Source organism: Branchiostoma floridae, chromosome 1 (assembly GCF_000003815.2).
Source record: "Branchiostoma floridae strain S238N-H82 chromosome 1, Bfl_VNyyK, whole genome shotgun sequence".
Classification (NCBI taxonomy): Eukaryota; Metazoa; Chordata; class Leptocardii; order Amphioxiformes; family Branchiostomatidae; genus Branchiostoma; species Branchiostoma floridae.
Genome location: NC_049979.1, coordinates 9128799 through 9155289, shown reverse-complemented (window position 1 = coordinate 9155289; position 26491 = coordinate 9128799). Strand labels below are relative to the sequence as shown.

The 26491-nt window shown below is 43.2% G+C and overlaps 2 protein-coding genes across 5 annotated transcripts; one reads left to right on the top strand and one right to left on the bottom strand.

Annotated features, from left to right (window-relative positions):
- Positions 1-239: 239 nt before the first annotated feature.
- LOC118417260 (zinc finger protein 318-like) lies at positions 240-11068 on the bottom strand. Of its 3 annotated transcripts, XM_035822766.1 has the most exons (11): positions 10156-11068; positions 8661-8920; positions 6113-8252; positions 5649-5813; positions 5255-5452; positions 4707-4880; positions 4032-4128; positions 3625-3743; positions 2376-3255; positions 1878-1925; positions 240-1085 (listed from the first exon to the last, which is right to left on the bottom strand). In XM_035822766.1, exons 1-10 carry the CDS (start codon positions 10912-10914, stop codon positions 1912-1914), a joined length of 4806 nt encoding a protein of 1601 aa, XP_035678659.1. In that variant the 5' UTR covers positions 10915-11068; the 3' UTR covers positions 240-1085; positions 1878-1911. The 3 variants fall into 3 exon arrangements, with proteins under 3 accessions (XP_035678659.1, XP_035678641.1, XP_035678651.1); XM_035822748.1 differs by lacking the exon at positions 1878-1925; XM_035822758.1 differs by lacking the exon at positions 1878-1925 and having other exon boundaries at positions 8682-8920.
- Positions 10931-25897, top strand: LOC118417273 (multidrug resistance-associated protein 7-like). Of its 2 annotated transcripts, XM_035822789.1 has the most exons (24): positions 10931-11081; positions 11405-11596; positions 12062-13267; positions 13563-13727; positions 14209-14334; positions 14511-14738; positions 15248-15404; positions 15747-15949; positions 16521-16772; positions 17037-17135; positions 17377-17566; positions 17830-17937; positions 18140-18298; positions 18608-18719; positions 19072-19261; positions 19538-19753; positions 20101-20228; positions 20519-20688; positions 20837-20997; positions 21454-21531; positions 21909-22084; positions 23896-24034; positions 24432-24536; positions 24839-25897. In XM_035822789.1, exons 2-24 carry the CDS (start codon positions 11504-11506, stop codon positions 25082-25084), a joined length of 4707 nt encoding a protein of 1568 aa, XP_035678682.1. In that variant the 5' UTR covers positions 10931-11081; positions 11405-11503; the 3' UTR covers positions 25085-25897. The 2 variants fall into 2 exon arrangements, with proteins under 2 accessions (XP_035678682.1, XP_035678673.1); XM_035822780.1 differs by lacking the exon at positions 10931-11081 and having other exon boundaries at positions 11121-11596.
- The last annotated feature ends 594 nt before the right edge of the window (positions 25898-26491 follow it).

Genomic DNA, 26491 nt, shown 5'->3' with positions numbered 1-26491 from the left:
TTGAAATACTGGTCATCAGAATTCAATCAGAATTTCAATTACTGTATGTTACTCAAGCAACCACTTTTCAGACGAGGCCCTCTCCCCACTACAGGTGAGAACACAGACAAGCCATAATCTTTCTCAGCTGCTATAAAAACTATTTACATCAGGCTGTAATAATCTATAAAAACAAACAACCCTGCCCTGTCCTAGGCGCATTACTTAGGAACGTACTGAGATAAAATGCCTAAAGAGCATAAAGTTGTAAACATTTTAATGCAAAAACAACAAGACAGGACACATGCTGCATACAAACTACATTGTTTCCAGATGAGTGATTTCTCCTTCCTCTTTGTCACCGCCGCATGTTGCCTCTTGGTCTTCAAATGAGGTTCCTTTACTTGCCCGTTGCTTCCTCTCGTGCTAACATACTAAACTGACAACACTTGAGCATTCACAACTTTATACATCAACTACTAAGTTCAATACAATTTTTCAAGTATCAGCTGTGGTGTTCGAATCCAACAAAAAAGGAAATAACATTGAATAAAAGTTTGTTTAAAAAAAAGAGGATGAATGACACAGTGACAAATATCTTCTACTTATCAACTTGAAGATAGTTAACTGTGACAATTTCATTAACTCATCAAGTAGGCTGCAACTGGCTGTTTTACAGTCAAAACTAACATCTGACAACAATGTCTGACCTCCTAATTACAACAATCACAAGTATTTGCAAACAGGATATACAATTACAACTGACAGTTAAATGGTCTGACACTGGTAAGAAAGGTGTGAAGGGATATTGTATAAGGTGATCGCCAGGCAACCACAAGCAGAGGTACAGCTTTAGAAAGTACAAAGCATTTGACAGACTGTTTCTTGCCAGTTTTCACAGTTCACAATGTAAAAGGTTTAACAAATATTGGTTTCAATTGCAAACACAGGAGTTTGATGAAGCAAACTTTGCATGCCATGATGAAAGTTTTCGAGTCCAGTCCAATCTGTCTTCACTAAATCCTGGTCCTAGTCAGCTATGTCATCAAGGACCTCATAGTCACTCCCCATCTCCATGGATACACCACTTCCATCACTGCCTGCATCTGAAACAACACCCCAAGATTAGATACTTGGCTAAAAGTCAAACAAAAGCTGTGCTGTATCATTTGCCCTCATAGGGGGAAAGAATAGCTATGTTGATCTTGATGTCAAATATTATACATGTATATAACATAAAAGTTCTACATTAACTGGCCTCATACGTTTTGTAATAAACTGCTAGTAATCAAATGCAATGATAAACTACAAAAACTACTAATTAGTTTTAAGTTCTACACAAAATGAAATACGGATAATTTATAAATTCTTTCATGCAGCTGAAAGGCTATTACAAGATTTGAAAGTTATCAGTAAACCTCAGATATTACTATCTTAATTGACATGCCTTACTATTTCACTGGTCAGCCTATTACAGTAGTAAACCTATGTTTCAGAGGTGGACATCTTAAAACACCACTCTCTATATGAGGTATGACACAATGACAACAGTTACAGACTCCGTAAGGAAAGCCAGGGATACCTTAAGTCAAACTATATGTTCCAGCAGCCAAGGTTTAGATTACTGGTAGATACAACTTAAAAAAAAAAAAGGAAAAAAAAGCACCCACCCACACCATCCAAACTAAACATTTCTTGAAACTGGTTACCCCCAAATTAAGTGTCCAGGTACACACAGAATTGAGGTATCCCTGGTCCTAAATTACATGTATCTGACTGCCACGAGGGACCTTGTCCATGTTAAATCTATCTCAGAAGGAAACCCACCTTGGGGCCCAAAAGGACAAGGGCAGTAAACCTGTCTATCTGATAGGAGTAATATGGATGGTGGATTGTACCTTTCTTCCTCTGCTTACACCTAAGCTAGTCCCTTCAGCTGGCTGGCCCTGCAGTGGATTGATGTTGGAACCATCAGTTACTGTGACCTTTGCACTGTTGTTGTAGCTGAGCACATGGTTACATAAATGGGCTTGGACATTCTCTTCCTGAATAGCTTCCTTCTTATGGTGAAAATTGTTTGAGGAACAACCCATTGGTTTAAAAAAGGCTTTTTGACTTTATTGCTTCCTCTCATCTTTTGGACATTAGATTTATCATGTTACATATATGGAAAAACATTCCCTCTTACAATTACTTGAAGATAACAAACAACAGGCAATCACCACTTCCCCTCCAGCCTGTAACTCTGCAAGTGTACAAAAGTCCACACTAAAACAGAGTACATCACCACTTAGCATCTAGTCCTCTCTGGGATGACTAATTAATATACAACAGCCGAAAGAATGTGCATTCTAATATAGTAAGTTCAAAGAGAAAACATAAACGTTAACTCTTACCATCATTTCTTGCCCCCCTTTTAGTCTGAGTGGATGATGGAGTGTGACGGGCAGGCCAGTCTTCTGTTCCAGGGACGGGCGGCTCTGGTGAGTTTTCCTTTCTTCGTTTGGCAGCTCCACCGCCATGAGAATCTCCAGCACCCTGGGTACCGAACGCCTTCTGTATCTCCTCCTGACTGGGCAGCTTCTGTGGTTCCGACTTGCCCTTTTGGCTTGTTACGGGCAGGACCGACCTCTCGGAATGTCTGTCTGGTTTCTCAGGCTTGGCCTTGCGAAGCGGCAAGCTGGTTGTTAAGGTGGGAATGGGCCTGGCCTGCACTGTTGGGACTTTGGGAATCTTCCGTGTCATCATCACTGAAGTCTTACCTGAGCTGCTGGTTCCACCAGGACTCGACTTTCCATCCTCAGAGGTTGGAGTGTGCCTCCCTGAAGAGCCAGTAGGGGTTGAAGTTCCCTTCCCATTTGGGCCAGCCTGTCCAGGTTTCCAAGTGAACTTTCCAAACCCAGATGGCTGAGGCTTTGCTTCCCCTTTGTCCCCTGCTAGAGTCAACTTTATGCCAGCTTTGCTTGTACCTGATGGTGTGCTTGGTGTAGAGGGCGCATGCTTGGATGCATCTGCATCAAGTTCTTGCACTTTTTCTTCCTTCTTCTTTTCTTTCTCAATGAGCTTTCTCTTCTTTTCGTCCAGAACTTTTTCCTGTTGTTCCAGTCTTTTGCGTTTTCTTTCTTGCTCCTCATGTCTCCATTCTTTCATCTCTGCCCTCTCCTTTTGTCGCTTTTCTTCCTCTTTGCGGCGGTTGATTTCCTCGATGACAGCCATTCCCGCTGCTTTGTCCAAGTTGCGACGTCGCTCGTAGAATGGATTTGCATCCAGGTGTTTCTAGATGAAGAAAAAGACAGTCTGAGCCTCAGGGTTTCTAAACTGTTTCACCTCTTGAAATGTTTTGCAAATAAATAGTTAGTTTACATGGGTGTATATTTGACAGCAATAAACACTTTTGAACTACATTAGCTAGTAACTATCAATGCATAGATTTTGCCCACAATTAGATATTTTAATGAAACATCATACAAAGATATACAAGTTAAAATCCCCCCACATCTTCATTTCCCTTCCGCCACTCAAAGGCCAAGTCCACTGAACTCCGACCTCCCAAATGCAAGTCATACACTCTGCCCCATTGCCCAACGCACAGTTTCCTACAGAGGCGACACAAATTCACGAGCTATATGACACTGAAGTTGCCACCTTGTAGCTGAGCCGGTGCTTGTCAGTTTTGATGTGGTCTTCAGCACAAATCTGGTCCCCTGAGAACTCTTCACAGAGCTGGCAGTAGAAACCCATCACGGGCATCAGGAACTCGGGACCTGGTGATGACAAACCAAACAAGGGTCAGACAACAAAATCAGCTGTAAAAAAGCTTCAAGTTTCATTTCAAGAAATGAGTACATATGCCATTTGTACTCATTAACCAAAGCCATCCAAAAAAATGCAAAGCGACTCCCAATAAGACATGGAATATAGAATTGTAAGGAGTGGTTTTAATTGTTTTTGACTTGAATCTCAAATTCAAATAAATGGATGACTGACAAAGCAAAAAACACAGCATCAGTTTTAAACCCACATCAGCACAGTAAAAACTAAGACTGTCCTACCTTGCACCGGCACCACTACGAAATTTGAATTAGGTCGCGCCTTCCGCTCCGTCCTGAGAGAGTCTGGCATCCACGGGCGCTCGTATGGATCAATGTGCTACAGACAACGGTAAAGTCACTCTTCTAGCCTTGAACAAAAACCACATACCATGTCCACAGAACACAGTTGGAAAAGTAATAATAACAATAAGACATTCATATTTTTCATTTTTCTGTGCACAGAAAGTGGAAATTCACAACACAACTGCCTGCTACACAGTGATAACTAAAGCTGAAGAATCTGCTAATTGAAACACCTATTTTGCTGCATCACAAACATACTGTATTTCTGGACAAATTTAAGCTGATATGTCTGACCTACTTTCTGACATTTTTACTGTAGTTATGAGGTGTAGTAATTCACCACCATCTGATCATAACATTCATGACCTTACCTCCTCGACAGAAACTTTGGTGAGTTATACATACAATCTTCTTCACTAAAATCAAAGGATCAAGTTCTAGTTTTCCTTAATTCAGCCTGCAAAACATTAAAATTGTCTAAATACTACTGCTATCATGTCTAAGCCATTAAATGACATTACTGCACGCCAGGATGATGATGATATGTAGACAATATCGACAGGTCAAATAGTTTTTAAGAGAAAAAATACAAAGCTGATGTAAGACGAGGACCTGTAGATGCTTGCGGCTGTGGGTATGGTTGAGGAACTCCAGCAGGTTGGTGAATATCTGGTTGCAGGGTTTGCACCAGTGGTTCCCAGGATCAAAGAAGTCATAGAATGTGTTGTCTTGTTCTGTCTTCACAACTGCTGGGGGCGCTGGCTTCTTCACTGGCGACGACGGCTCCTATTGAGTGAGATTTTTTGCAAACTCAACCGGGAGGGGACTCATGTTTACAACAAGCGAAATAAAAATGGAAGAAGACATCCACTTTTCACAAACAGTAATGGTGTACTACATACTCAGCAACAATTTCCAAAAATTGCTTGAATAGAAATCAACTTGATGCATTTTTTTTCTGACATTTTACTGGATGAACCACATCCATTATATTCTAGTACAGCTCAGCACAGCAAGCCTTGTAAAATCTTCATATCAACTTTTAAGTCATCATCTTCATGCAAACATACACAATGTATTATGCATCACTTACTGGTAGTGGTAGCCAGATTATTTTTTAGCTTGGCAAATTTCAGAAATTCTTGGAACTCTCCACTTACGGCTGATGCCGCCTTTGTAGTCTTGTCGTCTGATGACCCTGTGTCAAGCCCTGGTATACTGACTGCAGCAACTTCCTCTGCTTGCTTCCGAAGCTCTGAGATCTGTTTGGCAATGTCCTCCTGGAGCTTGCTGTTCTCCACAAGCAGCGGATCCTTGTGGCCGTCTTTCTGTCTCCGTTTCTTGCGCAGTAGCTCGCCCTACGGAGATATACATGCTACAGTTCAGACATGCTGGGTTGTGATCAACAAAAACAACTGCAAAAGTATCAATAGTATTTGACAAGCTGACTTCAGTGACATAATAGATAAAACATGGTCAGAAGAACTGGACACTGACTTTTGCTTAGCAAGTTAGAAGGAATGAGAGCCAAACTCTTTCTCCATATCCTTTCACCTGTTGCTTTCGCAGCCTCTCAAGCTCCTCTTCCAGGAACTCAATCCTCTTCTTGATGCGGTCTTTCCTTTCCTTCAGCTGGGTCTGGCGGGCCTTCTCCTGACGCTGCTTCTCAAGGAAACTCTCCTGCTTCTCAGCAAGCTCCTTGTCTTTTCTTGCCTGCTCCTGTTTGTTGAACAAATACTCAGTACTTTCAGGCTGTATTCCAGCGGCTTCTAACAAAAACAGGTTATCGAATTATATATGACAAAGTAAATAACTCATGAAAATAAAGTCCATCTTTGCTATCAGTTTTAGACCTGTTAACTTAACTATCCTGAAAACACAAAATAAAGCTTGTTTAAATAGTTGAACAATAGTAACTCTCTGCATCAGTTTTTTTTTTGCGAGACGTTTATCCAGACTACCAGTATGACAGGCAACTTTTCTCATGAAAAACTATTCTTTAAAACTGGAAGACACACCTGTTTTTGAGCTTCCTCATCCTTTTGCCTTTGTTGTGCAGAGCGTGGGGGAATGACGATCCTGTTTGACTTTGGCTTCTGTTCGCTCTCACCCCCAGATTTCTTGTCATCCTCTTTCTTCTGAATTGGGATGGTTCTCAGATTAGCTCTAGAATCCTGCTGAGTCCCTGGAGGAGGAGGAGGCCCTCCTGGAGGTGGTGGGCCTCCTAGGGGAGGTGGGCCCCCTGGTATCAGTGGTCCCCTAGGAGGCATTGGGCCACTGTGGGGTGGAGGGCCGCCTTGTTGCAGGGGCCAGGGTTGGGGTGGGGGAGGTCCACGTGGGTCAAACCCTCCATAAGGGCCATATCCTGCTGGAGGGGGATAGTTCGGTTGGTGGTATCCTGACGTTGGTGGTCCAGGATATGGCGGCTGATTGGGCGGATGTCCGTAGGGAGGGGGGTAAGGAGGAGCACCACTGACTGGAGGAGGGAAAGGAGGATGAGAAGTTGTCGCTGAAGTGTAGTGGCTGGTGCTGGGTGCAGATGCCAGGGCCAACAGGTCATCAACGGCAGATGACCTCTTGTACATCCCGGTCCCAACATATCGGCTGTCTCTCCTGTCACGGTCTGGACTGTACGATCTGTCTCTTCGGTCTCTTCCTCTGCTGGACTCACGGCGGTCCTTGTCTCTCCCATAGCTCGACTCCCATCTGTCCCTTCCATGGCTTGATTCCTTTCTGTAACGACCAGGCGACATGCTGCCACTGCGGCTCCGGCTTCTACTCCTACTCCTCCTTCTGTGCTGAGAATGCTGCTCCCTCACATTCCTGTCATCCTCCATCCTGGGAGGGCCAGCCTGCTGGCTTCTCTGTGACTTTTCAAAATCGAACCCGATGGATTGAAGGATGTTCCTCAGCTTGTCGTTGCTGAGATCGGCGGCGCTAGGAACACTTGGCGGTGGAATGTCCATCGGAGGTTGTGGTGCCTGCATGGAGGCAACTGTCTGGATGGGAGGTGCGGTAGATGTTGGAGTCGGGACATAAGGTTCTGGCTCAGGCTCTTTCTTCTTTTCTTCATCCCCATATAGAAAGAGCTCCTCATCCTCTATAGTGTCAATGAGTGGAAGTTTCTCCTCCCTCTTTTCCGACCCAAATAGGTTGCCTGTGTTTAGCCCACCCAGTCTAGCAAAGAAGTCCCCTGAACTTGACTGAGGGGCATCAAACAATCCTGGGATGCCACCTTCCTTTCTTTTGGGTGGTTGTCCATACGCTTCTCCTGGGCCATAGCTGTCTGTACTTGACTGAGGTGGAGGCTCAGAACGATTTTTCAAAATCGACTTTTTAGGCTTCGCTTGTGGAGGTGGTGGCTGTGACTGTCCAGTTTGTTCGTAGGCATTCATGCCAGGAATGCCCAGCTTTGCTGACGATGCACCAAAAGGAGGCCTGTCAGAACTTTGGGAGACAGGAGGTCGCTGGTATGGTGGAGGCTCTGACCTGGGCATTGGTTGTTGTCTTTGGTCAAAAGTATCAGGTGGCAGTTGTTCCATCTGAGATGGCGGAGGCTGGTTTGAAGCACCTGCTTGGAAACCTGGAATTAAATCTTGCAGTGCACGTAAAGCGCTACCTTCGCCCATTCGGATTGCTTCAGCCATCTCCTCTCTTTTCTGCTTGCCAACAATAATGCCATACTTTTGAAGTTCTTCCTCTGCTCTCCTGGCTGCCTCGCGGGCCTTGTCCAACTCTGGGTAATGAGATTCTTCATGTCTGCCCCACTGAGATGGCAGAAACATTTTTTGTTGCTCCTCCTTCCTCTCCAAGGAGTGACCCCGACCACTTTCCCTGTTGTCATCCAAGTACTTTTCCTCCTTGTATCTGTCTCTCTCATACTTCTCCTTTTCATAGTACTTTTCTCTCTGTGGTGGCTTGTCTCCCCTCTTCTCCTCCCTGTAGTCTCTCTTCCCTCGAGAAGAACTACTGCCTTCCTTTCTGTGGGAGTAGCGATCATCTCGGTCATCATATGAGTCACGCCTGGGTGAACGAGAATCAGACCGTGATCTAGAACGACCATCGCCAGGCCGATCGTAGAAGGCATCCTGTCTGCTGTAGACCTCATCATCCCGTCTGTAGTAGCCTCCTTTTTCGTACCGATCCTGCTCCCTGGGCCTGACAAAAACCAAACTAGTGTCAGGAATAATACTTTCAGAGATGTTTATTTTTACATGTTGGTACATTCTGCAATAATTCTTGGTGCTAACATTCCTTCACAAAGCCTGCCGCTTGTAAGTTATATTTATCAAAAGGCTTGCAAATGATAAGTGACCAATGCATAGATCTATTGATCGAATAATATGAGATGTTGAATTGGCAATGAAAGATATGTTTTATTTTCCTTATAATTGCAGCAATAGACAATGCTGAACATCTTTCCAGCACTAAGAATCATATCCACTAAGGCACATCACCTGATCCTTACAGTATATTGTACAAAAAATCTAAAGCTCAAAGGATGTTGAGGGACAGTTTTTTAAGTTGACAGCAGGTTCATTACAGAAAGCGTCCCACCACCATTACCTGTCATATTGATCTTCATACCGAGGGTCGGTATGGTACGGACGAGGGGAAAAATCATGCGGAGGCGTGCGATCCACATCAGGGGGGTTGTGGTCAGGTGTAAGGTCGTCTGGCGGAGGGCCCAGCCGAGCCTCCAGGGGCTTCTTGGCTGTTTGTTCCCTCCAGTACCGGTCATTGCCAACAGTGATCCGCAGGCCCTCTTCAAGAGGGGACCTGGACCTGCGACTGCCGCCAGTGAACATATCATACTCTCCACTATCCTGCAGAAGTAATATGATTCAGAGTGGATGTAAGGTGAAAAGTTGTACCAAGCTGGCAGAGAAATCACATCTTCTATGACTTGTAATAGACTACAGTGACTTACTTGTAACTCAGATTTTCAGACTGCAGAGTATCATGAATTTTTGCTTTCATAATCTTTAAAAATAATTTTCTTTTCATAATAGACTTTGACCTTTCAAAATTGCATTGTCTAAGCATTTCATTCATTTTCAAGTTAACAATCACTCATCAATCTGACAAAATTAGCTTAAAGGCAAACTGTTTAACTAAACAGTGCCTCCAAGGCTCCATAATATGTAACTTTTTAAAAAGTTGCTTAAAGCTTCATTGTTGGGTACCAGTTCTTCATGGAACAGGGCACAAAACAATCACGTCACACTTTACTTTTATAACTTGACAGTTCTTCTTGAGTCAATGTCTTAGTTATCTTAGTTATCAAGTGTAGCCTAACACAGGTTTTCTGAACGACAACAGATTTGTGTCTTGCAGGCTGGAGTTGCTGGATGAAGGGTCCCTGTGCAGCCCTCAGCCATGCATGCTAAGCCACACTAGTTCTAGCCAGCTAGCTTGGATGGCCGAGCACTCCGCAGGAACATGCTGACTCAGCAGCTTCTGTTCCAACCCTGTGGTCTCTGCATGCTCACTGGTAAATGTAATCATGTTTACGAGTTGCAAGAAAAAGGTAACAGCTTCCACTTCCAGAATAGAAACTTTGTGGCTCATAAATCAGTATGAACTATGAAATAATTAATAGACTAATAAATTGCACAATTGCAAGTAAGTTAGATGCTAGATCTCATCAGCTTCACAAGTGCTAGTATCATTTCTTGACTGTTTGTCTAGTGTACTAACTACGTATACCAACATGTCTTGAATATGCCCTTTTGCACATGTAGCAACAGGAGTTGTAGGTAAAGTGTAAAGGATTCTGACTAGCCTGTCTACACAGTAAGATGATGATGTTTTTCCTATGACTCCAATCCCCAGTGTTCATACAATATGATACATTTGTAAATGTAAAACTTGCAAAAATTTATAATAATCTACTAGCAAAGGATGATGGTAAGAAGAATTTTATTCCTTCAAGAGAATTTCAACATATCAATGCAAACTAGTCTGGAAGGCAACATTATATAAATCAATATTTATTTCACTGAGTAAGGAAGGAAACGACAGTTTCAAACCATAAAGACAAGTAATACAAATAGCCTACCCTTTTCTCTGGACCAAGTCTGTCCATCACAGACTTGCCACCTTCCCCTGTACTTGGCCGCTCCTCGTGTTTTCTTGTTCTGTTGTCTCGGTTGCCGTCCCTTCCCTTCTCCCTACCCTTGTAATCATCATATTCCCTCCCCTTTGACTCCTGTTCCCTCCTGTCCCCATGGGAATCACGCGGGGACCTGTCTTTCTCCCTACCGCGCGAGGTGGACTCCTTGTGGTCCCGAGCCTCTCTACCTGACTCTTTCTTCTTCTTTGACGATTTGGGAGGCTCTTTACTGTGAGATTCTTTATGTGACTTTCCCTCGCGCTGGGAACTGCCCTTCTCTTCTTTAGCGCGACTGGCGCCCGAGTGCGAACTACCCCGCGACCCCCTCTCATCCCTATCCCGGTCTGACTTGTCGCCTTTCCCGTGCGAGCGATCGCGGTCTCTTTCCTTGGCGTCTCGTGGGGCTTTGTCATACTTGTCGCTGCTGCCGCGGTGATCTTTGCCCCTATCGCGGCTATCCCGCCGGTCTTTGCCACGGCTTTGCAGCTCGATCCAGTCGGGACTGTCTTCCCGATCGTCATCCCGACCCGGCAAGGGCTTGACTTTGATTTCCAGTTCTTCATCGCGCGATCGCTTCGGAGGGGTTTCTTTAGCTTTGACAGGGAGCGCCGTGGGCGCCAGCTTTGGGAAGAACCCCCCACGGCCTCTCCCGCGCCCTCTACCTCTACCTCTACCCCGGCCACGCGGAGGCCCCCGCCAACTCATTGTTTAGGTTATATATTAATAGTTTAGCATAAAATTTCTGGGCCAAATATCAGCAAAGTAGACAAATCTGAGCGGAAAGTTTTCGTTCATCAAACCTGCCCGTCCAAGATGGCTACCCCGTCTTCTCCACATGAATGGACTGGTCGAAAAGGAAGTGGACAAAAGGGGTGACTTGTTTTGATATATATGTAGGAATCAGCATGTAGTCAAATGATAACTTTATAACTCCTAAAACACAAGTAGAAAGTTGTTTTCATCAATTGTATATCAATCTATGATGGCAAATCAATATTGATTCCAATCCATCTATCATGCTAACTTACTTATTTTTACCTATTTGGGATAATGTGATCTCCCCAGTGGGATTTGGGGTAGCGCATGCGTAGCTGGTGTCAGACACGTCTGGGGTCCCTCTTGTAAATACTGATGGCTTGTTGAAACTAGGATGTTGGTAACTCCTTTGATCCTTGAATGAGATGTACTCTTTCAGCTGAATGGGATCGAGGACGGCCTTCATCGGACGTGCAGTCACCCGTGATGAGTGCAAGGGGCGTGTGCTGAAAATGGGAGCAGATCTAAGGGCTCGATCATGACAGGTGTAAAGTTAGGACAGTTCTGTGGAGCACCCAATGACACCATCCCACTCTGGTCGGAGGGTCATCTGGGCCACTGTTTCCAACAGGTGTGTGAGATATAAGACAGCATTCTACTCTAAGACAGCTCTTAGACTAGTTTCTTCAGATTATTTGGCCTCACAAACAAAAGTTTCTTTTCCTGGTAGAGCCCCAAATTCCCAAAACAACCAGTTCCACCAAGCATGTCAAGGAGGAACATCTCTCTATACTAGTACTTGTAATCTCCTTTATGTCCTTGGATGAACCATGTGATAATTCAAACACTTGTATCTTAATATATTGCAAACTTATTTGCTCTGTAACTGAGTTTTAGTTCTAACCTAATGAAAATAAAGAAATAGTGCCCATCAGAAAATAAATCATTTAACGTTATCATTAATTGTGATTGAAATCTTAAGGACTCCATGAAAGACATTGACAATTGATTTTATTTTGTTGATTTCACAGTTTCAGTGATTTTGACGTAACATGATCTTCTGACAGTACTTAGTATTGATGCACATTGCTTCCAGGTTGCAGTTGTGATAGGAACACACTTCATCTTTGCTGTGTGCAGTGCCTACTTTGCTGGAATCAGACAGGGTAGGATCATCCACAACTTGACAAGTTCAGCGGCAGTCAACATCCGACTGCTCATCAGTACTCTCCAGTTCTGCACACCACTTCTTCACATCCTCCTGGTAGAACTATGGCAGGGGAAGAAGCTCCCTCTTGTGGATGTGGTGACTGGTGCATTTGTGTGTTTCACCTGGTTGGTCCACACCTGTGCTGTTTGGCAGGTCAGGAAGATGCACGTTGTTCACATGAGAGGACCGCTTGCCCTGGCATTAGCCTGGACTCTTACTCTAGTTGCAACCGGTTTCCAGCTGCAGGCGGTCATCCTCCGGGCCAGCAGAGTGGACCAGACGCTGGATGTTGTAACAGAAAGTATTACATTTGCAGTAGGAGGACTTCAATTTTTATACCTCGTGACACTGTTCCCCTCTCACAGACCTAACGTACCACTGCTGTTCGCTCCTCCTCATGTACAAAGTGTTAATGAAGAAGAAGAACCCCTGCTACGGTCAGGTGATAAAGTTTGTTATGATGGCACAGTATCCACACCAGGTAAAGTAGAGCTGAACATTGCAGAAGACAGCTCCAACTGGCTGTCCAAATTAACTTTCTGGTGGGTAAATCCCCTTATGGTTAAAGGATCCCACATGCAGCTCAACGCAACAGGTGATCTTTTCCACCTTCCAAGAAAGTTGACAACAGGCCATGTTGAGAAGGTCTTTACAGAGAAGTTCTATCCTCATTCCGTTGATCAGTTAGAGCCATCTGATGACGAGTGTCCAGGGGTGAAAGTCAGAAATGGCGGGATTGAAGTACAGGATGTTCTGGAGGCACCAAACTGTCCTGACAGCACAAAGAAAATTTTGGGACAGCCGGTGACACTGATGAAAGGTCTACATGGAGCGTTCGGAGTACAATACTACTCCCTGGGGATCTTGAAACTGCTTGGGGACGGGCTGGGGTTTGCAGGACCCTTGCTGCTAAACTTACTCGTCTCCTTCATGGAGAACTCAAAGGAGCCAATGCTGCATGGATATCTGTATGCACTTGGACTCTTCTTGTCAACCCTCATTGGTGCAATATTGTCCTCCCAGTTTAACTACCAGATCAACAAGGTTGGTATCCAGATCAGGGCTGCCTTAGTCACCACCGTCTACCATAAGGTGAGATTTGTGTTTTATTTCTAAGCTTCTCATATTACAGTAATTCATGAAACTTTTAATTTCACTGTGGCCGCTGAGTGGCACTTTACCAAGAATTAATGGCAATACAAATACGTCTAAGTTGTAAGTGTAACCCTGCAAAAAGCTCCTTTATAGTACTTTCCCGGTTCACGAATCATGTAGACAATACAAAATAGAGGATATACATTCTGTGACAGTGAGTTTGGATGTGAATGATAATATTAATCAGTAAATCTACCAAGTGGTGATCAATATGATGTATCTATTCCACCAGGCCCTTGCTGTCAGCAGTACTTCTCTGTCAGGTTTCACGACTGGAGAAGTTGTGAACTTCATGAGCACAGACACCGGCCGGATCGTCAACTTCTGTCCGTCCTTCCACCAGTTCTGGTCCCTGCCTTTTCAGATTGCCGTATCGCTCTACCTGCTACACCAACAGGTGAGCTGCACTCATTCATTTCCTAGCTTTTACTTGTTCTTTTACAAGTAACTTGATTCAGAACTTCTTTGCTATTGAAGACAAAGGTACCTACATCTTCACAGGGGATGACTGCTTGGTTGCACAGTCACACAAGATATTTAACAGTTAGTTGCTCAAGAAACTAGATATGAAATGTGAAACCTTTTCAAATTTTATCTAATTGAATGACAGATACATTCCATATCTCAGTCATTACCTTGATGTCTAACCTACACCAACTGTTGATTGGTTTGTTTGTATCTAGATTGATTTTGTCCTGGTTGGGACCCTGTTGCCATATTGGTTACTTGTATGGTTACCAAATGTCCTATATGAGAGAGTGTTCAAACTTCTCTGTGTCTTCTATGGTCTTATTCAAATTGTTCATTTTGATGAGCCCAGTTTGTGTTATTAGGATATGCTATTTGTTGTGAAATAACTCAATATCTGTCCCTGACAGGTTGGCATCTCCTTCCTTGCCGGCCTGGCCTTTGCTGTGCTGCTGATCCCGATAAATCGCTGGCTTGCCGTCAAGATTGGGAAGCTGAGCAATGATATGATGCTGCAAAAAGATGCTCGAGTCAAGGTGAGCAAATCAGTTTTATCTTCAAGAAAAGTTTTGCAAGGTTATTGACTACTTTTCTCCAATACATTGTTGGCTGCTTATAATTCAACAAAATAAAGCACAAATTTGTACATTGTATATTTCAACATCACATATAATCTACAAAAACTATTACACTTTTTGTACCATTCTATTAGCTGATGAATGAAATACTGTATGGAATCCGGGTGATCAAGTTCTATGCCTGGGAGTCTACATTCCAAGAGAAGGTGCGCCGCCTGCGACAGCTGGAGTTGAAGAGTTTGCGAGGCAGGAAGTACCTGGACGCCCTGTGTGTGTACTTCTGGGCCACCACACCTGTCCTCATCTCCATCCTCACCTTTGCTACATACTCTGCCCTGGGCAACAAGCTCACTGCTGCTAAGGTATGATGTTGTCACACTAGTGAGGAAACTCAGTTTTCAGCAAGATGATCGAATATTCCCACATACTGTCCACTATCCAGGTTGAAGTTGTTCAGCTTATGCCTCTCCACATTTGAGTTCTTGTGAGTCCTAGGGCTAGTGAGTAGACTGCTGGCCTTGAATCAGGTAGGTCATGAGTTCAATCCCATTCTGAGTCATACCAAAGACTTTGAAAATAGTTACATATTGTTTAGCTCTCTGTTGAGGTGTCAGAATTTAGGAAAGAGCATGGGAGTTGAAAACACATACTAATACCACTTCCAGTGGGCTGCTGGAGTGATTGCACAAAGTTGCCTTCAGGATCAAGATGGATGCTGCCATAGGCGCCATGCATGGTGTCAACTAAATCTCAGTGATGATTTCTTAGCTTCTGTGATCTCATTCTATAGCAATCTGGAACTGTGTCAATCCTGCAGTTTAAAGTAGTTTGGTCTTAAAGGTTCTTTCAACACTGTGTGTTTTTATGGCAGGTCTTCACAAGTGTTGCATTGTTCAACATGCTAATCAGCCCCCTGAACGCCTTCCCCTGGGTCATCAACGGGCTGATGGAGGCCTGGGTGTCCGTCAAGCGGCTGCAGGCTTTCCTGCAGCTCAGGGAGATAGACCTGCTCTCATACTACAGTACAGGTCAGGCTCAATACAGGCCTTACTAACTGCTGTTTGTAACATATTAATTATACATTATTTTGATCATGCATGTTATACATCTGGAGAAGATTTAAACAGAGTTAGCAATATCAACTTTTGGTGAGTAAAAATTGCATTGAATAATATTAGTGTATTTTAGAATGTATGTCTAATGTACAGTAGAAAAAAGATATATAGCTGTACATGACTTCACTCTTGAGAACAAAGCATTGTATAAGTACTTTATTTATGTGTACTTGGAAGTTTATGATGTTTCAGCTGGCTCACATTTTGTTGCCTCTATTCTTTCTCTTAAACTGTGTCATCTTCCTTTTTTTACAGAAATGAGTGAAGATGGCAGTGCCATGGAAATCCATAATGGCTGTTTCAGCTGGAGCTCAGCTGCTGTTGCTGTTCCTGCTGCTGTGGGTAGTTCTGCCCCGGAGAGCCGAGACGACTCCGGGGTAGAGGACAGCTCATCAAGCAGCATCTTTAGCAGCTGTGGTACCCAGAAGCTGGAGGGGATCTCACTGACTGTGCAAAAGGTAACACTGGAACAAACTTATAGGTTAAGACTCAGATTGTCTGACAAGGTTAGAATAGTCTCGTCTTTATCTCAATTTAAAACCTTATACACATGAAGTTGATTAGTAAGACTTCTAAAGGCAAAAGCTTATTTGCCCTATATCCTCCTTGATCCTAAGTAGTACAATACTACCACTTGGGTTGGTGGAAAGGAAAGGTGGAAAATGTGGTCTGGTTAGGGGGCGGAAAGAGCAGTTTCAATATATATGTAGTTGCCCCCTGGCAATGGAGATGTTACTGTAAATGCAGAAATGTTCGCGGTGGATTAATGTTCGCGGTTTTCGCGGTGACCACTTCACCGCGAATTTAAAACCACCGCGAACATTTTTCTATTATGATATTAGATTGCAGACTATGGTGTTACCGCGAACTTAAATCCACCGCAAAAAGTCCTTTTTCACGCTACCGCGAAATTAAATCCCCGCGAACTTAAATACATTTACAGTATATGTAGTTGCCCCCTGGCAATGGAGATGGGTATGCAGGCAGTGTGGTATCCCACTGAGTGTAAAAACAATATCCTTCCCACAGGGCCAGCTTGTGGGAGTTGTAGGTGCCGTTGGCAGTGGGAAAAGTTCTCTCCTTGCTGCCATCACTGCTGAGATGGAGAGACAGGATGGGAAGATCTCAGTCGCTAATCTCACAGCGGGGTTTGGTCTGGCTGCACAGGAAGCCTGGATCCAGCAGACCACTGTCAGGGACAACATCTTGTTTGGGAAGGAAATGGACACGGACATGTATGAGAGGGTGATCAGAGCATGTGCACTGGAGGAAGATCTCAAGGTATCGGCTGTTTGCTGATTGGGTATACCAGGCTGTATGTCATTCAGAATAGGATAGAGTAGGAATGTGTACTTCAAATATGACTGTGTACTTCATGATTTGATTTTGTGTCAGGCTTTTGTGTAACCAAGATTGATGACAACAATGTAATGATCTGCTGATTGCTATGAGTACATCATGAAGCCATATCTTCTATATGAGTTCTAACCAAGTATAACATTTACACAGTGGTTTGACAAGCTTAATTATTTTTGTCACCATCAGATCCTGCCCTCTGGAGACCGTACTGAAGTTGGGGAGAACGGAGTGACTCTGAGTGGTGGGCAGAAGGCACGGCTGGGCCTAGCTAGGGCTGTGTATCAGGTATGGACAGAAATATATTTGTTGAATCATCATTCATGAATGTCTCTTCACTATTGACATAACACTTATTCTAGCTCCTGTCTCAACGAGCTGTACCTGGTAGTTTGTAAAAAAAAATGCCTGTCTTCAATTTCTCAAATTACACTATTTTCTATGGTAACGTACAACTGACCTTACATTCCACTGTAATTTTGAAGTCAGTGATGAAGCCAAGTCTCTTTTTGATCTCAACCTTTCCCAGGGAAAAGACATCTACCTCTTGGATGACCCGCTGGCTGCTGTTGACGCTCATGTCGCTGAGCACCTCTTCTCCCAGTGCATCATGGAACTGTTGAAGGATAAGACCAGAATCCTGTGTACCCACCACACCCGCTTCCTTCAGGAGGCAGACCTTGTGGTAGTGATGGAGGCAGGCAGGATCGTCAAAACAGGTCAGACTGGGTTATGTACTGATCTTCAGACTGATCAAGTTTAATCATGTGTTGTTTGTCTTTGGCCTAGATGTTTATAAGAAATCTCACTTTGTCATATTTTATGTACTTGTCACGCCTGATTGGTTTCATTCAGATGAATAACAGTTACTGTGATTCCTAATGGAGCAAAAGTCCTGCACTTTTAGAAAATTGCATCATGCCCTAATATATGCAGTTTAAACATCTGACATATTTTTCCCTTCACATGACTGTCTTTATAGGCCCACCCTCTGAAATTTTAAGACATGCCATGAAAATGCCATCACTTAGCAAACAAGAAGAAAGACAGGATAACAGCAACCACGATGATGAGAAAGACTCCAGCCAAGGTTGGTTATTATTTGCTATGTGGAGTCATATTATCATTATCAGGATAGAATTATGATATGCTTGATTCGTAATAGATTGCATTCTAGAATTTAGAGCTGAAGGTTTATTTTGAGTCAGGCCTTTGCTTTTATCAGCAATCTTTTGGTTTTCTATGAAGTGCAGTAATGTGAAAGGGAATATACTTTCTACCGTGCTATACAGAGCTTGCCCCCGAGCCTGTTCTGTCCCGTGAGGAGTCCCTAGTTCAGGAGGAGGAGAGGGAGGTGGGGTCGGTGGCCTTCCAGGTCTACAGGTCCTACTGGCAGGCTGTGGGGGCCTGTCTGGCGCCGAGTGTACTGGTAGCTCTCTTCCTCATGCAAGGTAGGTTGTCGTCATCATCATTATTGTCCATTATCATTGACTACAGCACTGAGGTGGGCTGTCAACTTTGTTCTCCATTGTTCTCCAAGTAAGGCAAGGTCCAGTAATGCACTCACTGCGTGCTAGGTAGGAGGTATACTTCAAATTAGTATTGGGCCCGTTGATGGAAAGTCAGAATGTTTTCCAGCAATAGACACCTTCATGTCCTCAGATAGTAGCTATAAAAGTAGTACAACTGTATGTGTTAATGCATCAATGTGTCCATCTTGAAACTTTGAATGTATCTTCCATCCAACTAAACCACTGCAGCTTCCAAGAACCTGAACGACTGGTGGTTATCTTACTGGATCTCCCACTCCCATCACAACAGTACCGTCTCCCCAACACATGCAGCCCTGGCTATCACATCATCCGAACCAAGGTCAGCTGCACTCAGGAGGCTACAAATGTCACATCTTTTTTTTGTCTATTGTTCTTGATAACATATTAAGCTGCTCTTAAGGTTGCTAATTTTGTGATTTGAGCTTGTATTGTTTTGCCATTGATGAAGTAAAAGAGAACTGGATTTGAACAGAATGTTGGTAGCTAATAAGAGCATTTTGATATGTATATCACAAAAGGTGGGTGAGATCATAAAAGCAGTGTGTAAACTTTGGGTAACCATAAATTTAACAGATCTCTTATGGTAGCTTGATGATGGCAGTCAGTAAAACCAGGATATCTTTTTCAAAAGTATTTCAGCCATTGATATTTTATGATTTGTACTGTTGTAGCTCCATGGCACCCCTATTGTTGGGCACAAGCAATTCCACTACAGATGACGTCACCTTCTACCTGACTGTGTATGGGGCATTAGCTGGGGCCAACACCATCTTCACCCTGTTCAGGGCCTTCCTGTTTGCTTATGGTGGGATCTGTGCAGCCAGGGTGCTGCATGACCAGCTGCTTAACAGTATTCTCCAGGTACTCCCAGAAATTATCAAGAGTGCCAAGATATGCTGTACTACATTGTATAGTTGTGAAGGTTTCAGTAAGTGGTTGCAGTGACATGTTATGATGTTGGTATGTATCGGTAGAGAGCCATGGCATACCCTTTCTCATTAATCAATTTTGTGTATACATCCTTATCAAGAATATGAAAAGATGTTAGCTGGGTCATATACATGCATTTTGCTAAATCAGTCTTCTCTAAATCACCAATTAAACTTATAAATGATATTTTTCAATCTTTACCTGTAGGCAAAGATCCAGTTCTTTGACACCACACCGATTGGCCGAGTAGTCAACCGCTTCTCGTCAGACATGTACTCCATCGACGACTCCCTGCCCTTCATCATGAACATCCTCCTGGCCCAGACATACGGCGTGGCGGGAACCATTGTGGTGACGTGTTACGGACTGCCCTGGTTCACTGTGCTACTGCTGCCTCTGGCTTTTATCTACCATAGGATACAGGTCTGGTATAGGGACACAGTCCTGAAGAGTACATCATTCAATTGTTTCCCTCATTTGATGCTTCCATTATGAGATAAAAAAAGCTTCCCTCATATTTGAGGCATGGATCAAAGAAGAAAGGAATATTTAAATATCTTATAGCATGGTGCATCTTCTTTTCAACAGAATGCAGACTCCATTTAAACTTTGTAGAGAGTTTCTTATGCAGTCCTAAAGTTTACAATTTATTCATCCTTTACATACGATTTGAAATGTTTCAGTTATGAATTTAAAATACTTTTTATTTATACATGTAGCTGCTTATGACACTATATTGCCATAATATGTCCTTTTTATTCGTACTACAGAAATACTACCGACACACCTCCCGTGAGCTGAAGCGCCTGGACAGCGTTAGTCTGTCTCCCATCTACGCTCACTTCTCAGAGACACTGACAGGCCTCACCACCATCAGGGGGCTCAGAGCTGTGCACAGGTAAGTTCATATTCTGTAGAAGAATAAGCTTTATGAAACACTTCAGTATAGTAGACAAAAACTACACTTAAACCTTTTGTCTGCACTTGTTGGTCGATGATATTGTAATTGGACCAAATAGTTATTGTGTTTTGTGACAATTGTGTTGTGTTTGGTGTCAAATGGCATCTTGAGGTGAACAATTGCAATCATATTTATTGGATCTTGGTGTGACATGCGGAACAAATGAAATACTAAATATAAACATACTTTCTTCATAACATAGGGACTTTGCTTTGATACCATTTCAGATTTAAACACGAGAACAAGACAAGGCTAGAGTGTAACCAGCGAGCCAGCTTCTCTGGCCAGGTGGCCTCCAGCTGGCTGGGCATCCGTCTGCAGCTGCTAGGGGTTGCCATGGTAACTGGTGTGGCCTTCATTGCAGTGCTGGAGCATCATTTTCAAACAGTAGATCCAGGTGAGTGTGCGGTGTTGCTTTTTGATAATCAGAAGTAAAGAGAATCTGTTGTTGATCAAAATGACTTTAGGAGAATGGCCAGTATGTCTTGTATGTATGGCAGTGTTGTAAACATGTGATGAGTCGGACTTGGTGGATTTGTCTGTAGGACTGGTAGGGCTGGCCATCTCCTACGCCCTGTCAGTGACCAACCTGCTGTCAGGAGTCGTCACCTCCTTCACAGAGACTGAGAAGCAGATGGTTAGTGTGGAGCGAGCCGTGCAGTACGTGAAGAACATACCATGGGAGAGGACAGATGGAGTCTTAGAGGTAGGAGCAGCCTTAAGATGTATCAATGTACCTACTGTAGAGGACAGTCTTATGTTGAAGGAATGCCCTTATTCTCTGACAATCCTGCATTCCTATGCCCCTAGAAGCCCTATGTTAGGGTTAGATTTAGGGATAGGAATAGAGTGTCAGAACATATGGGTACTGGAACATACAGGTTTGGGAACATAGGGGTTGGGTTAGGTTAGGGGTTAGGGTTAGGGTGTAACCATTCTGGTGATGTTGGTTTCTAAACGAATTAGCCACTATCAGTTTACATGCAGTTCTCTGTTTAGCTCTTTCATCATAGTATTAAAAGAAGTAACCTACAGATCAACAATGCACTCTTTAGAGGAGTGCATTTTGGAAGGAATAATAGTTTTGTTGCTAATATAACTGGGGTACCGACGGATCAGTTGGTTTGAAGTCCATCATGTTGATGATTAAAATGTTCTGCAGGTTAGTAGAAGATGGCCAGAACATGGAGCTGTATCATGGCAGGGCGTCAACCTCACGTACAGACAGGGTCTACCTAAGGTAGGACGACAAAATTCTGTCACTGTTGGTCCAAAGTGCATGTTCTCAATGTTGGTCGTTTGATGTTATATTTTCTTAACTAGCATATGTTACCCTGTGTTGAATAGTGCAGATCAGACCAGTTAACAATTAGCCTACTACCTAGACTGGTTGGCATACTGAAAATGCTTGGTCATATTACTTGCAGGAAACAGAAAACAGAACAAATCAGTGGCCCCCAAAAACTAACCAAAAGGTCTGTACAGGAGGCTTTAAGAATGATGTTGTTCCTAATGTAATGAATTTGTGTAATACTACATGTATTGCCAAAGAATGTGATATTTCATTATTACATAACAGTTCTAGCATGTGCAATACTGTTAGCCCCTCCATTTCAGGCACTGGACAATGTAAGCTTCAGCATCAACCCTGGAGAGAAGGTTGGAGTGGTGGGTAGAACTGGGGCTGGCAAGTCCAGCCTGCTTCTGTGCCTGTTCAGAATGGCAGACATCCAAACAGGCACCATCAAAATTGATGATGTGGACATCAGAATGGTTGAGTTACAAAGATTAAGGTCAGTTTGTGGTCTCAGAACACAGTTTTTCGGGTATGGGGATTTACATGGTTAAGGACCCCAAAGTGAGGTGGTTCGACGACTCAAAACCTATAGTAGGGTGCAGATACAATTCACAAGAATTTAGTATGTTGAAGTTGAGGGTACAAGCTACAAAATATCTGAAGATGAGCATAGATTTGCCGGCTCGTTTTTCTATAACAGACACTTTGATTTGACCCCCAGCGGAGGTCATGGAACTGCAGGCGGCGAACAGGAAGTGCCGGTAACATATCAAGGCGCAAATTCCCGCCGGCCGAAAAAGCGACGTAATCCAACTTATACAGTATGAACGCCGATGTATTCCTCTACTATTCACCACAGATTCCACCTCGCTGTCGTGCACGGAAGAATAAATACGGCCTTTGCAAGTACCGCGATGCACTATTTTAACCCGAACTACTTTTGGGGACGGGGGTCGCGGATAATTACTGTGTTATGAGACCTTAAGCCAACTTGACCTTGGATTTCTTTACGTTCATACAATAAAACTAGTCAAGATACAAAACCGTACCAAATTTTAGAGCAGAAATCCAAATGGTTCCTGAGATATGGCCAACTTTGCACTTTGGCGCCTAGCACAGGTGTCGGCACTGTACAAGGACTATCTGAGGGGCCGCTAATTGGTCTCATTATCTCAACAAACTTGATATTCTGGTTGACTTTTTCTGTTATAAGGAGCTTGCCAGACCACATTCTACCGTTATGAGTGATTGGGGTTGGGGGTTTGTCTTTTTTAGGGCGGAAAAAGGGGGGGGGGGGAGTCGAGCGGGCTTTAGACCGCACTAAGTCCTATACTTAAGCATAGGGAACGGTCTAGGCGGCCGTTGCCATGGTAACGGCGGGTCAGACGGTAACGAAAATGTTACAGTTCAAGTCAGCTGAGGTCAATTACCAACATATCGGTCAAATTTAATGTGCTTGTCCGTCCCTGGGGAATTCACGCTGTGGATGAAGGTCTCAGAACACAGTTTTTCGGGTATGGGGATTTACATGGTTAAGGACCCCAAAGTGAGGTGGTTCGACGACTCAAAACCTATAGTAGGGTGCAGATACAATTCACAAGAATTTAGTATGTTGAAGTTGAGGGTACAAGCTACAAAATATCTGAAGATGAGCATAGATTTGCCGGCTCGTTTTTCTATAACAGACACTTTGATTTGACCCCCAGCGGAGGTCATGGAACTGCAGGCGGCGAACAGGAAGTGCCGGTAACATATCAAGGCGCAAATTCCCGCCGGCCGAAAAAGCGACGTAATCCAACTTATACAGTATGAACGCCGATGTATTCCTCTACTATTCACCACAGATTCCACCTCGCTGTCGTGCACGGAAGAATAAATACGGCCTTTGCAAGTACCGCGATGCACTATTTTAACCCGAACTACTTTTGGGGACGGGGGTCGCGGATAATTACTGTGTTATGAGACCTTGTACCCTCTATGTTTTTCCTAGTGTTGTAGGCTGGTTAGACATCTGCCAAATGATAGTTGCTGAAACAAAATCCAAAATCATATCCAGTTGCTTGAGTAACTATCATTTCGAGCATGGTTATGAATTATTGTCTAAACCTTCTTTACATTCTTGAATGAATGTCCCAAAAAACAACAACACCAGTTTTTAAGATGAATGTATATGAAAATGATTACATGAGAATGAGAAGTGTTGTAAGATATAGTGTTCAATCATAAGGCACCCCTTTTAGAAATATTCGAGTTATCTATTGTGCGGAAGCGTGATTTCAAATATCTGGATTCCAATTCCTTCCCCAGATCTCGACTGGCAGTGATTCCCCAGGACCCGTTCCTGTTTGGTGGGACAGTCCGGGAGAACCTGGACCCCAGAGATGTCTACAGCAACACTGACCTGTGGAACATTCTGGAAAAATGTCACCTCAAGCCAACAGTGCAGGTGACCTAGCTCCCTTTAAAATCACTAACTAATGGTTCTTATCGTTCATCACTCTAATGTCTCAGGTAAACAAAGGACATCCACAGTTCTGCACCACCTGCAGAGTGTTAGATATTAAAAGGATTTGAAAAACATACTTTCTGTCAGAGAGATCTTTTATCTAAAATTATAGTTTCTCACAGTTTCATGCTTTCCTACTAGAAACAGGTTTCCTACTAGAAACAGTCAGAATGCAAAAGTTTAGACCTACTGACCTGTCAGTCAAGTTACCAATCTTATTGAACTGCCAATCATCCTATTTCAAGTAGTACAACAAAAGCTGGAGACATGACATCTAACAAACCCAGTTATGGTGTACAAAATATTGATGATTCATGGGCCTTGTGACTTTCCACAGAAATTGGGAGGGCTGGAGGCTGAGGTGGGTGAGAAGGGAAAGGTGTTTTCTGCTGGCCAGAGGCAGCTGATGTGCCTGGCAAGGGCTATTCTCACCAGAGCAAAGGTGAGGCACAAAGTAGCTACATGTAGCCCTACTGCAATAACAGATGTGGAGTTTCCTGGGCTCAGATTTAAAGTGAAAGACTAATTGCCTCTTTTGCAATGAAAGTTCTTGTTGCCATTAAGTGTCACAGATGGCTTAAAGAATGGCAGTTATCTCTTTGATGTCAAAAGATAATCATGAATTGTCCTGTTATGCATGCAATGGAAGTAAATTTTTGTGGCTCAGAATTCATGTTGAATAGTAGCTGCTGTTGTTATTGTCTACTCATGCATACTTTGGTGCCATCATTCTGTCTGTCCAAGGTATTGTGCATTGATGAAGCAACTGCTAATGTGGACCAAGAGACTGACCGACTCATTCAGCAAACCATCCGGACGGAGTTTGCTCATAGCACTGTCATCACCATTGCACACAGGACGAACACCATCATGGACAGTGAGCGGGTCCTGGTCATGAGTGCAGGAAGGGTGGTGGAGTTCGCATCCCCGCAAGAACTGCTAGCTGATCCTACAACAATATTCTATGGCCTTGTACATAAACATAGATAACACCACTGTTTATTAGTGATCTAAAGGGTTATTCAGAAAAAGAATCCTTGGAAGCTGCTAGACCTCATTTTGTGTCAAATCAACAGAATGGCATGGGTGTATGTTGATTCTATAGGATCACATGTGAAAAGGTGCTTCTGTATATCTATGAATGATTCTAATGCAGTAACTTCCCCGCCAGTAAGTATTTACTTGTGAAGGCAATGCTTTTATGAGTCTTCCATTAGATGATCTAACAATGCTGACAGCCAATTAAAGCAGAAACTTGAACATGATTTACATGGTATATTCTGAGTACCTCTACCTGAAAATAGTTAGCCTGTAGTTAGAAATAGAGTAAGGAACCTTTTTCATGTCATTTTATGTGCTTGAGAAATTCATTCGAAGTAGTCCAATTGGCAACAGGTTTTCCACTGACAAAAAAAGTGATCTATAGCTATCTTTACCAGTTTTCAATTGCCACTGGCTTTAGTAGACATAACTAACTCACTGAAACACAAACTGGTGAAGATATTTGGGACAGCTTTCTCCATTGTAGCTAGCTGGTCACTCGTTACTAATACAGCTGTAGTTGTCATTAAAACTGTAATGTTATACACTATTTTCAGAAATGAGCTATGAACCTCTTTTCAAATCATACACCTAACCTTACAGGTATATGCAATGATTATACACTAGTGCATTGAATGTAATGGTTGTTTGATCTCACCCGATTGATCATCATGAGCCCAGTTACAGTGCCTGACATGGCATTTTATGTTAATGACATGTATTCATGAGTCAGAGAAATAAAATATGCTGGTAATACATGTACAATGCTAAACTTTCTTTGAGCACAAAGGTGTACATTTTGGTACAAATTGTCAATGACCACTTATCTTCAGGATCAATAATGATCATACTACATGTCTGTAGAGCTTTCATGAAGATGCTGGTATAGGGGAAAGGTTTTATTGAATTGCAAATAATTGAACCTAGAAAAAGAACTGCACTAAATCATATATTAACATCAGTCTTTGTCAGGGAATTAAAATGAATCTGCTCTGTGACCTCATTTGCAGATTGCAGACACCAAACTCAGTGATAGATCAAATTATAAATTGAAGCAGATAGTTTGTGATGTCCTTTATCTACCGGTATTCATTCAACCCAGATGATTAAATGATTCATATTTCCCTTTTTTTTCTTTTGAGGGGGGCTGGCCCAGAGGTCGTTGAATTAAGCAGGTTAGGTTTTTAACCTCCTTGGTTGAATATATCGTATTGAGCGCCTGTTCTGATCAATACCTTAGTACTTTGTATGCGTATTGCAAATGCTGCAGTTCAAAGTACTATCGACAGAGGCCCTTCGTGTCAGTTCGAGCAAAGATCCCGCCGACATTTCCCGAACCTTACCGAAGATGATGCC

Excerpts from the sequence above, each read along its gene's own strand:
- LOC118417260 (XM_035822748.1), bottom strand. The coding sequence starts at position 10,914 with ATGAGTTGGCGGGGGCCTCCGCGTGGCCGGGGTAGAGGTAGAGGTAGA. Across the intron at positions 8,253-8,660 it reads TATGAAGATCAATATGACAG|GCCCAGGGAGCAGGATCGGT; the intron begins GTAATGGTGGTG and ends GGTTTTTGTCAG. Across the intron at positions 5,814-6,112 it reads ATGAGGAAGCTCAAAAACAG|GAGCAGGCAAGAAAAGACAA; the intron begins GTGTGTCTTCCA and ends TTCAACAAACAG.
- LOC118417273 (XM_035822789.1), top strand. The coding sequence starts at position 11,504 with ATGACAGGTGTAAAGTTAGGACAGTTCTGTGGAGCACCCAATGACACC. Across the intron at positions 13,268-13,562 it reads TCACCACCGTCTACCATAAG|GCCCTTGCTGTCAGCAGTAC; the intron begins GTGAGATTTGTG and ends CTATTCCACCAG. Across the intron at positions 20,998-21,453 it reads GGACAGATGGAGTCTTAGAG|GTTAGTAGAAGATGGCCAGA; the intron begins GTAGGAGCAGCC and ends AATGTTCTGCAG.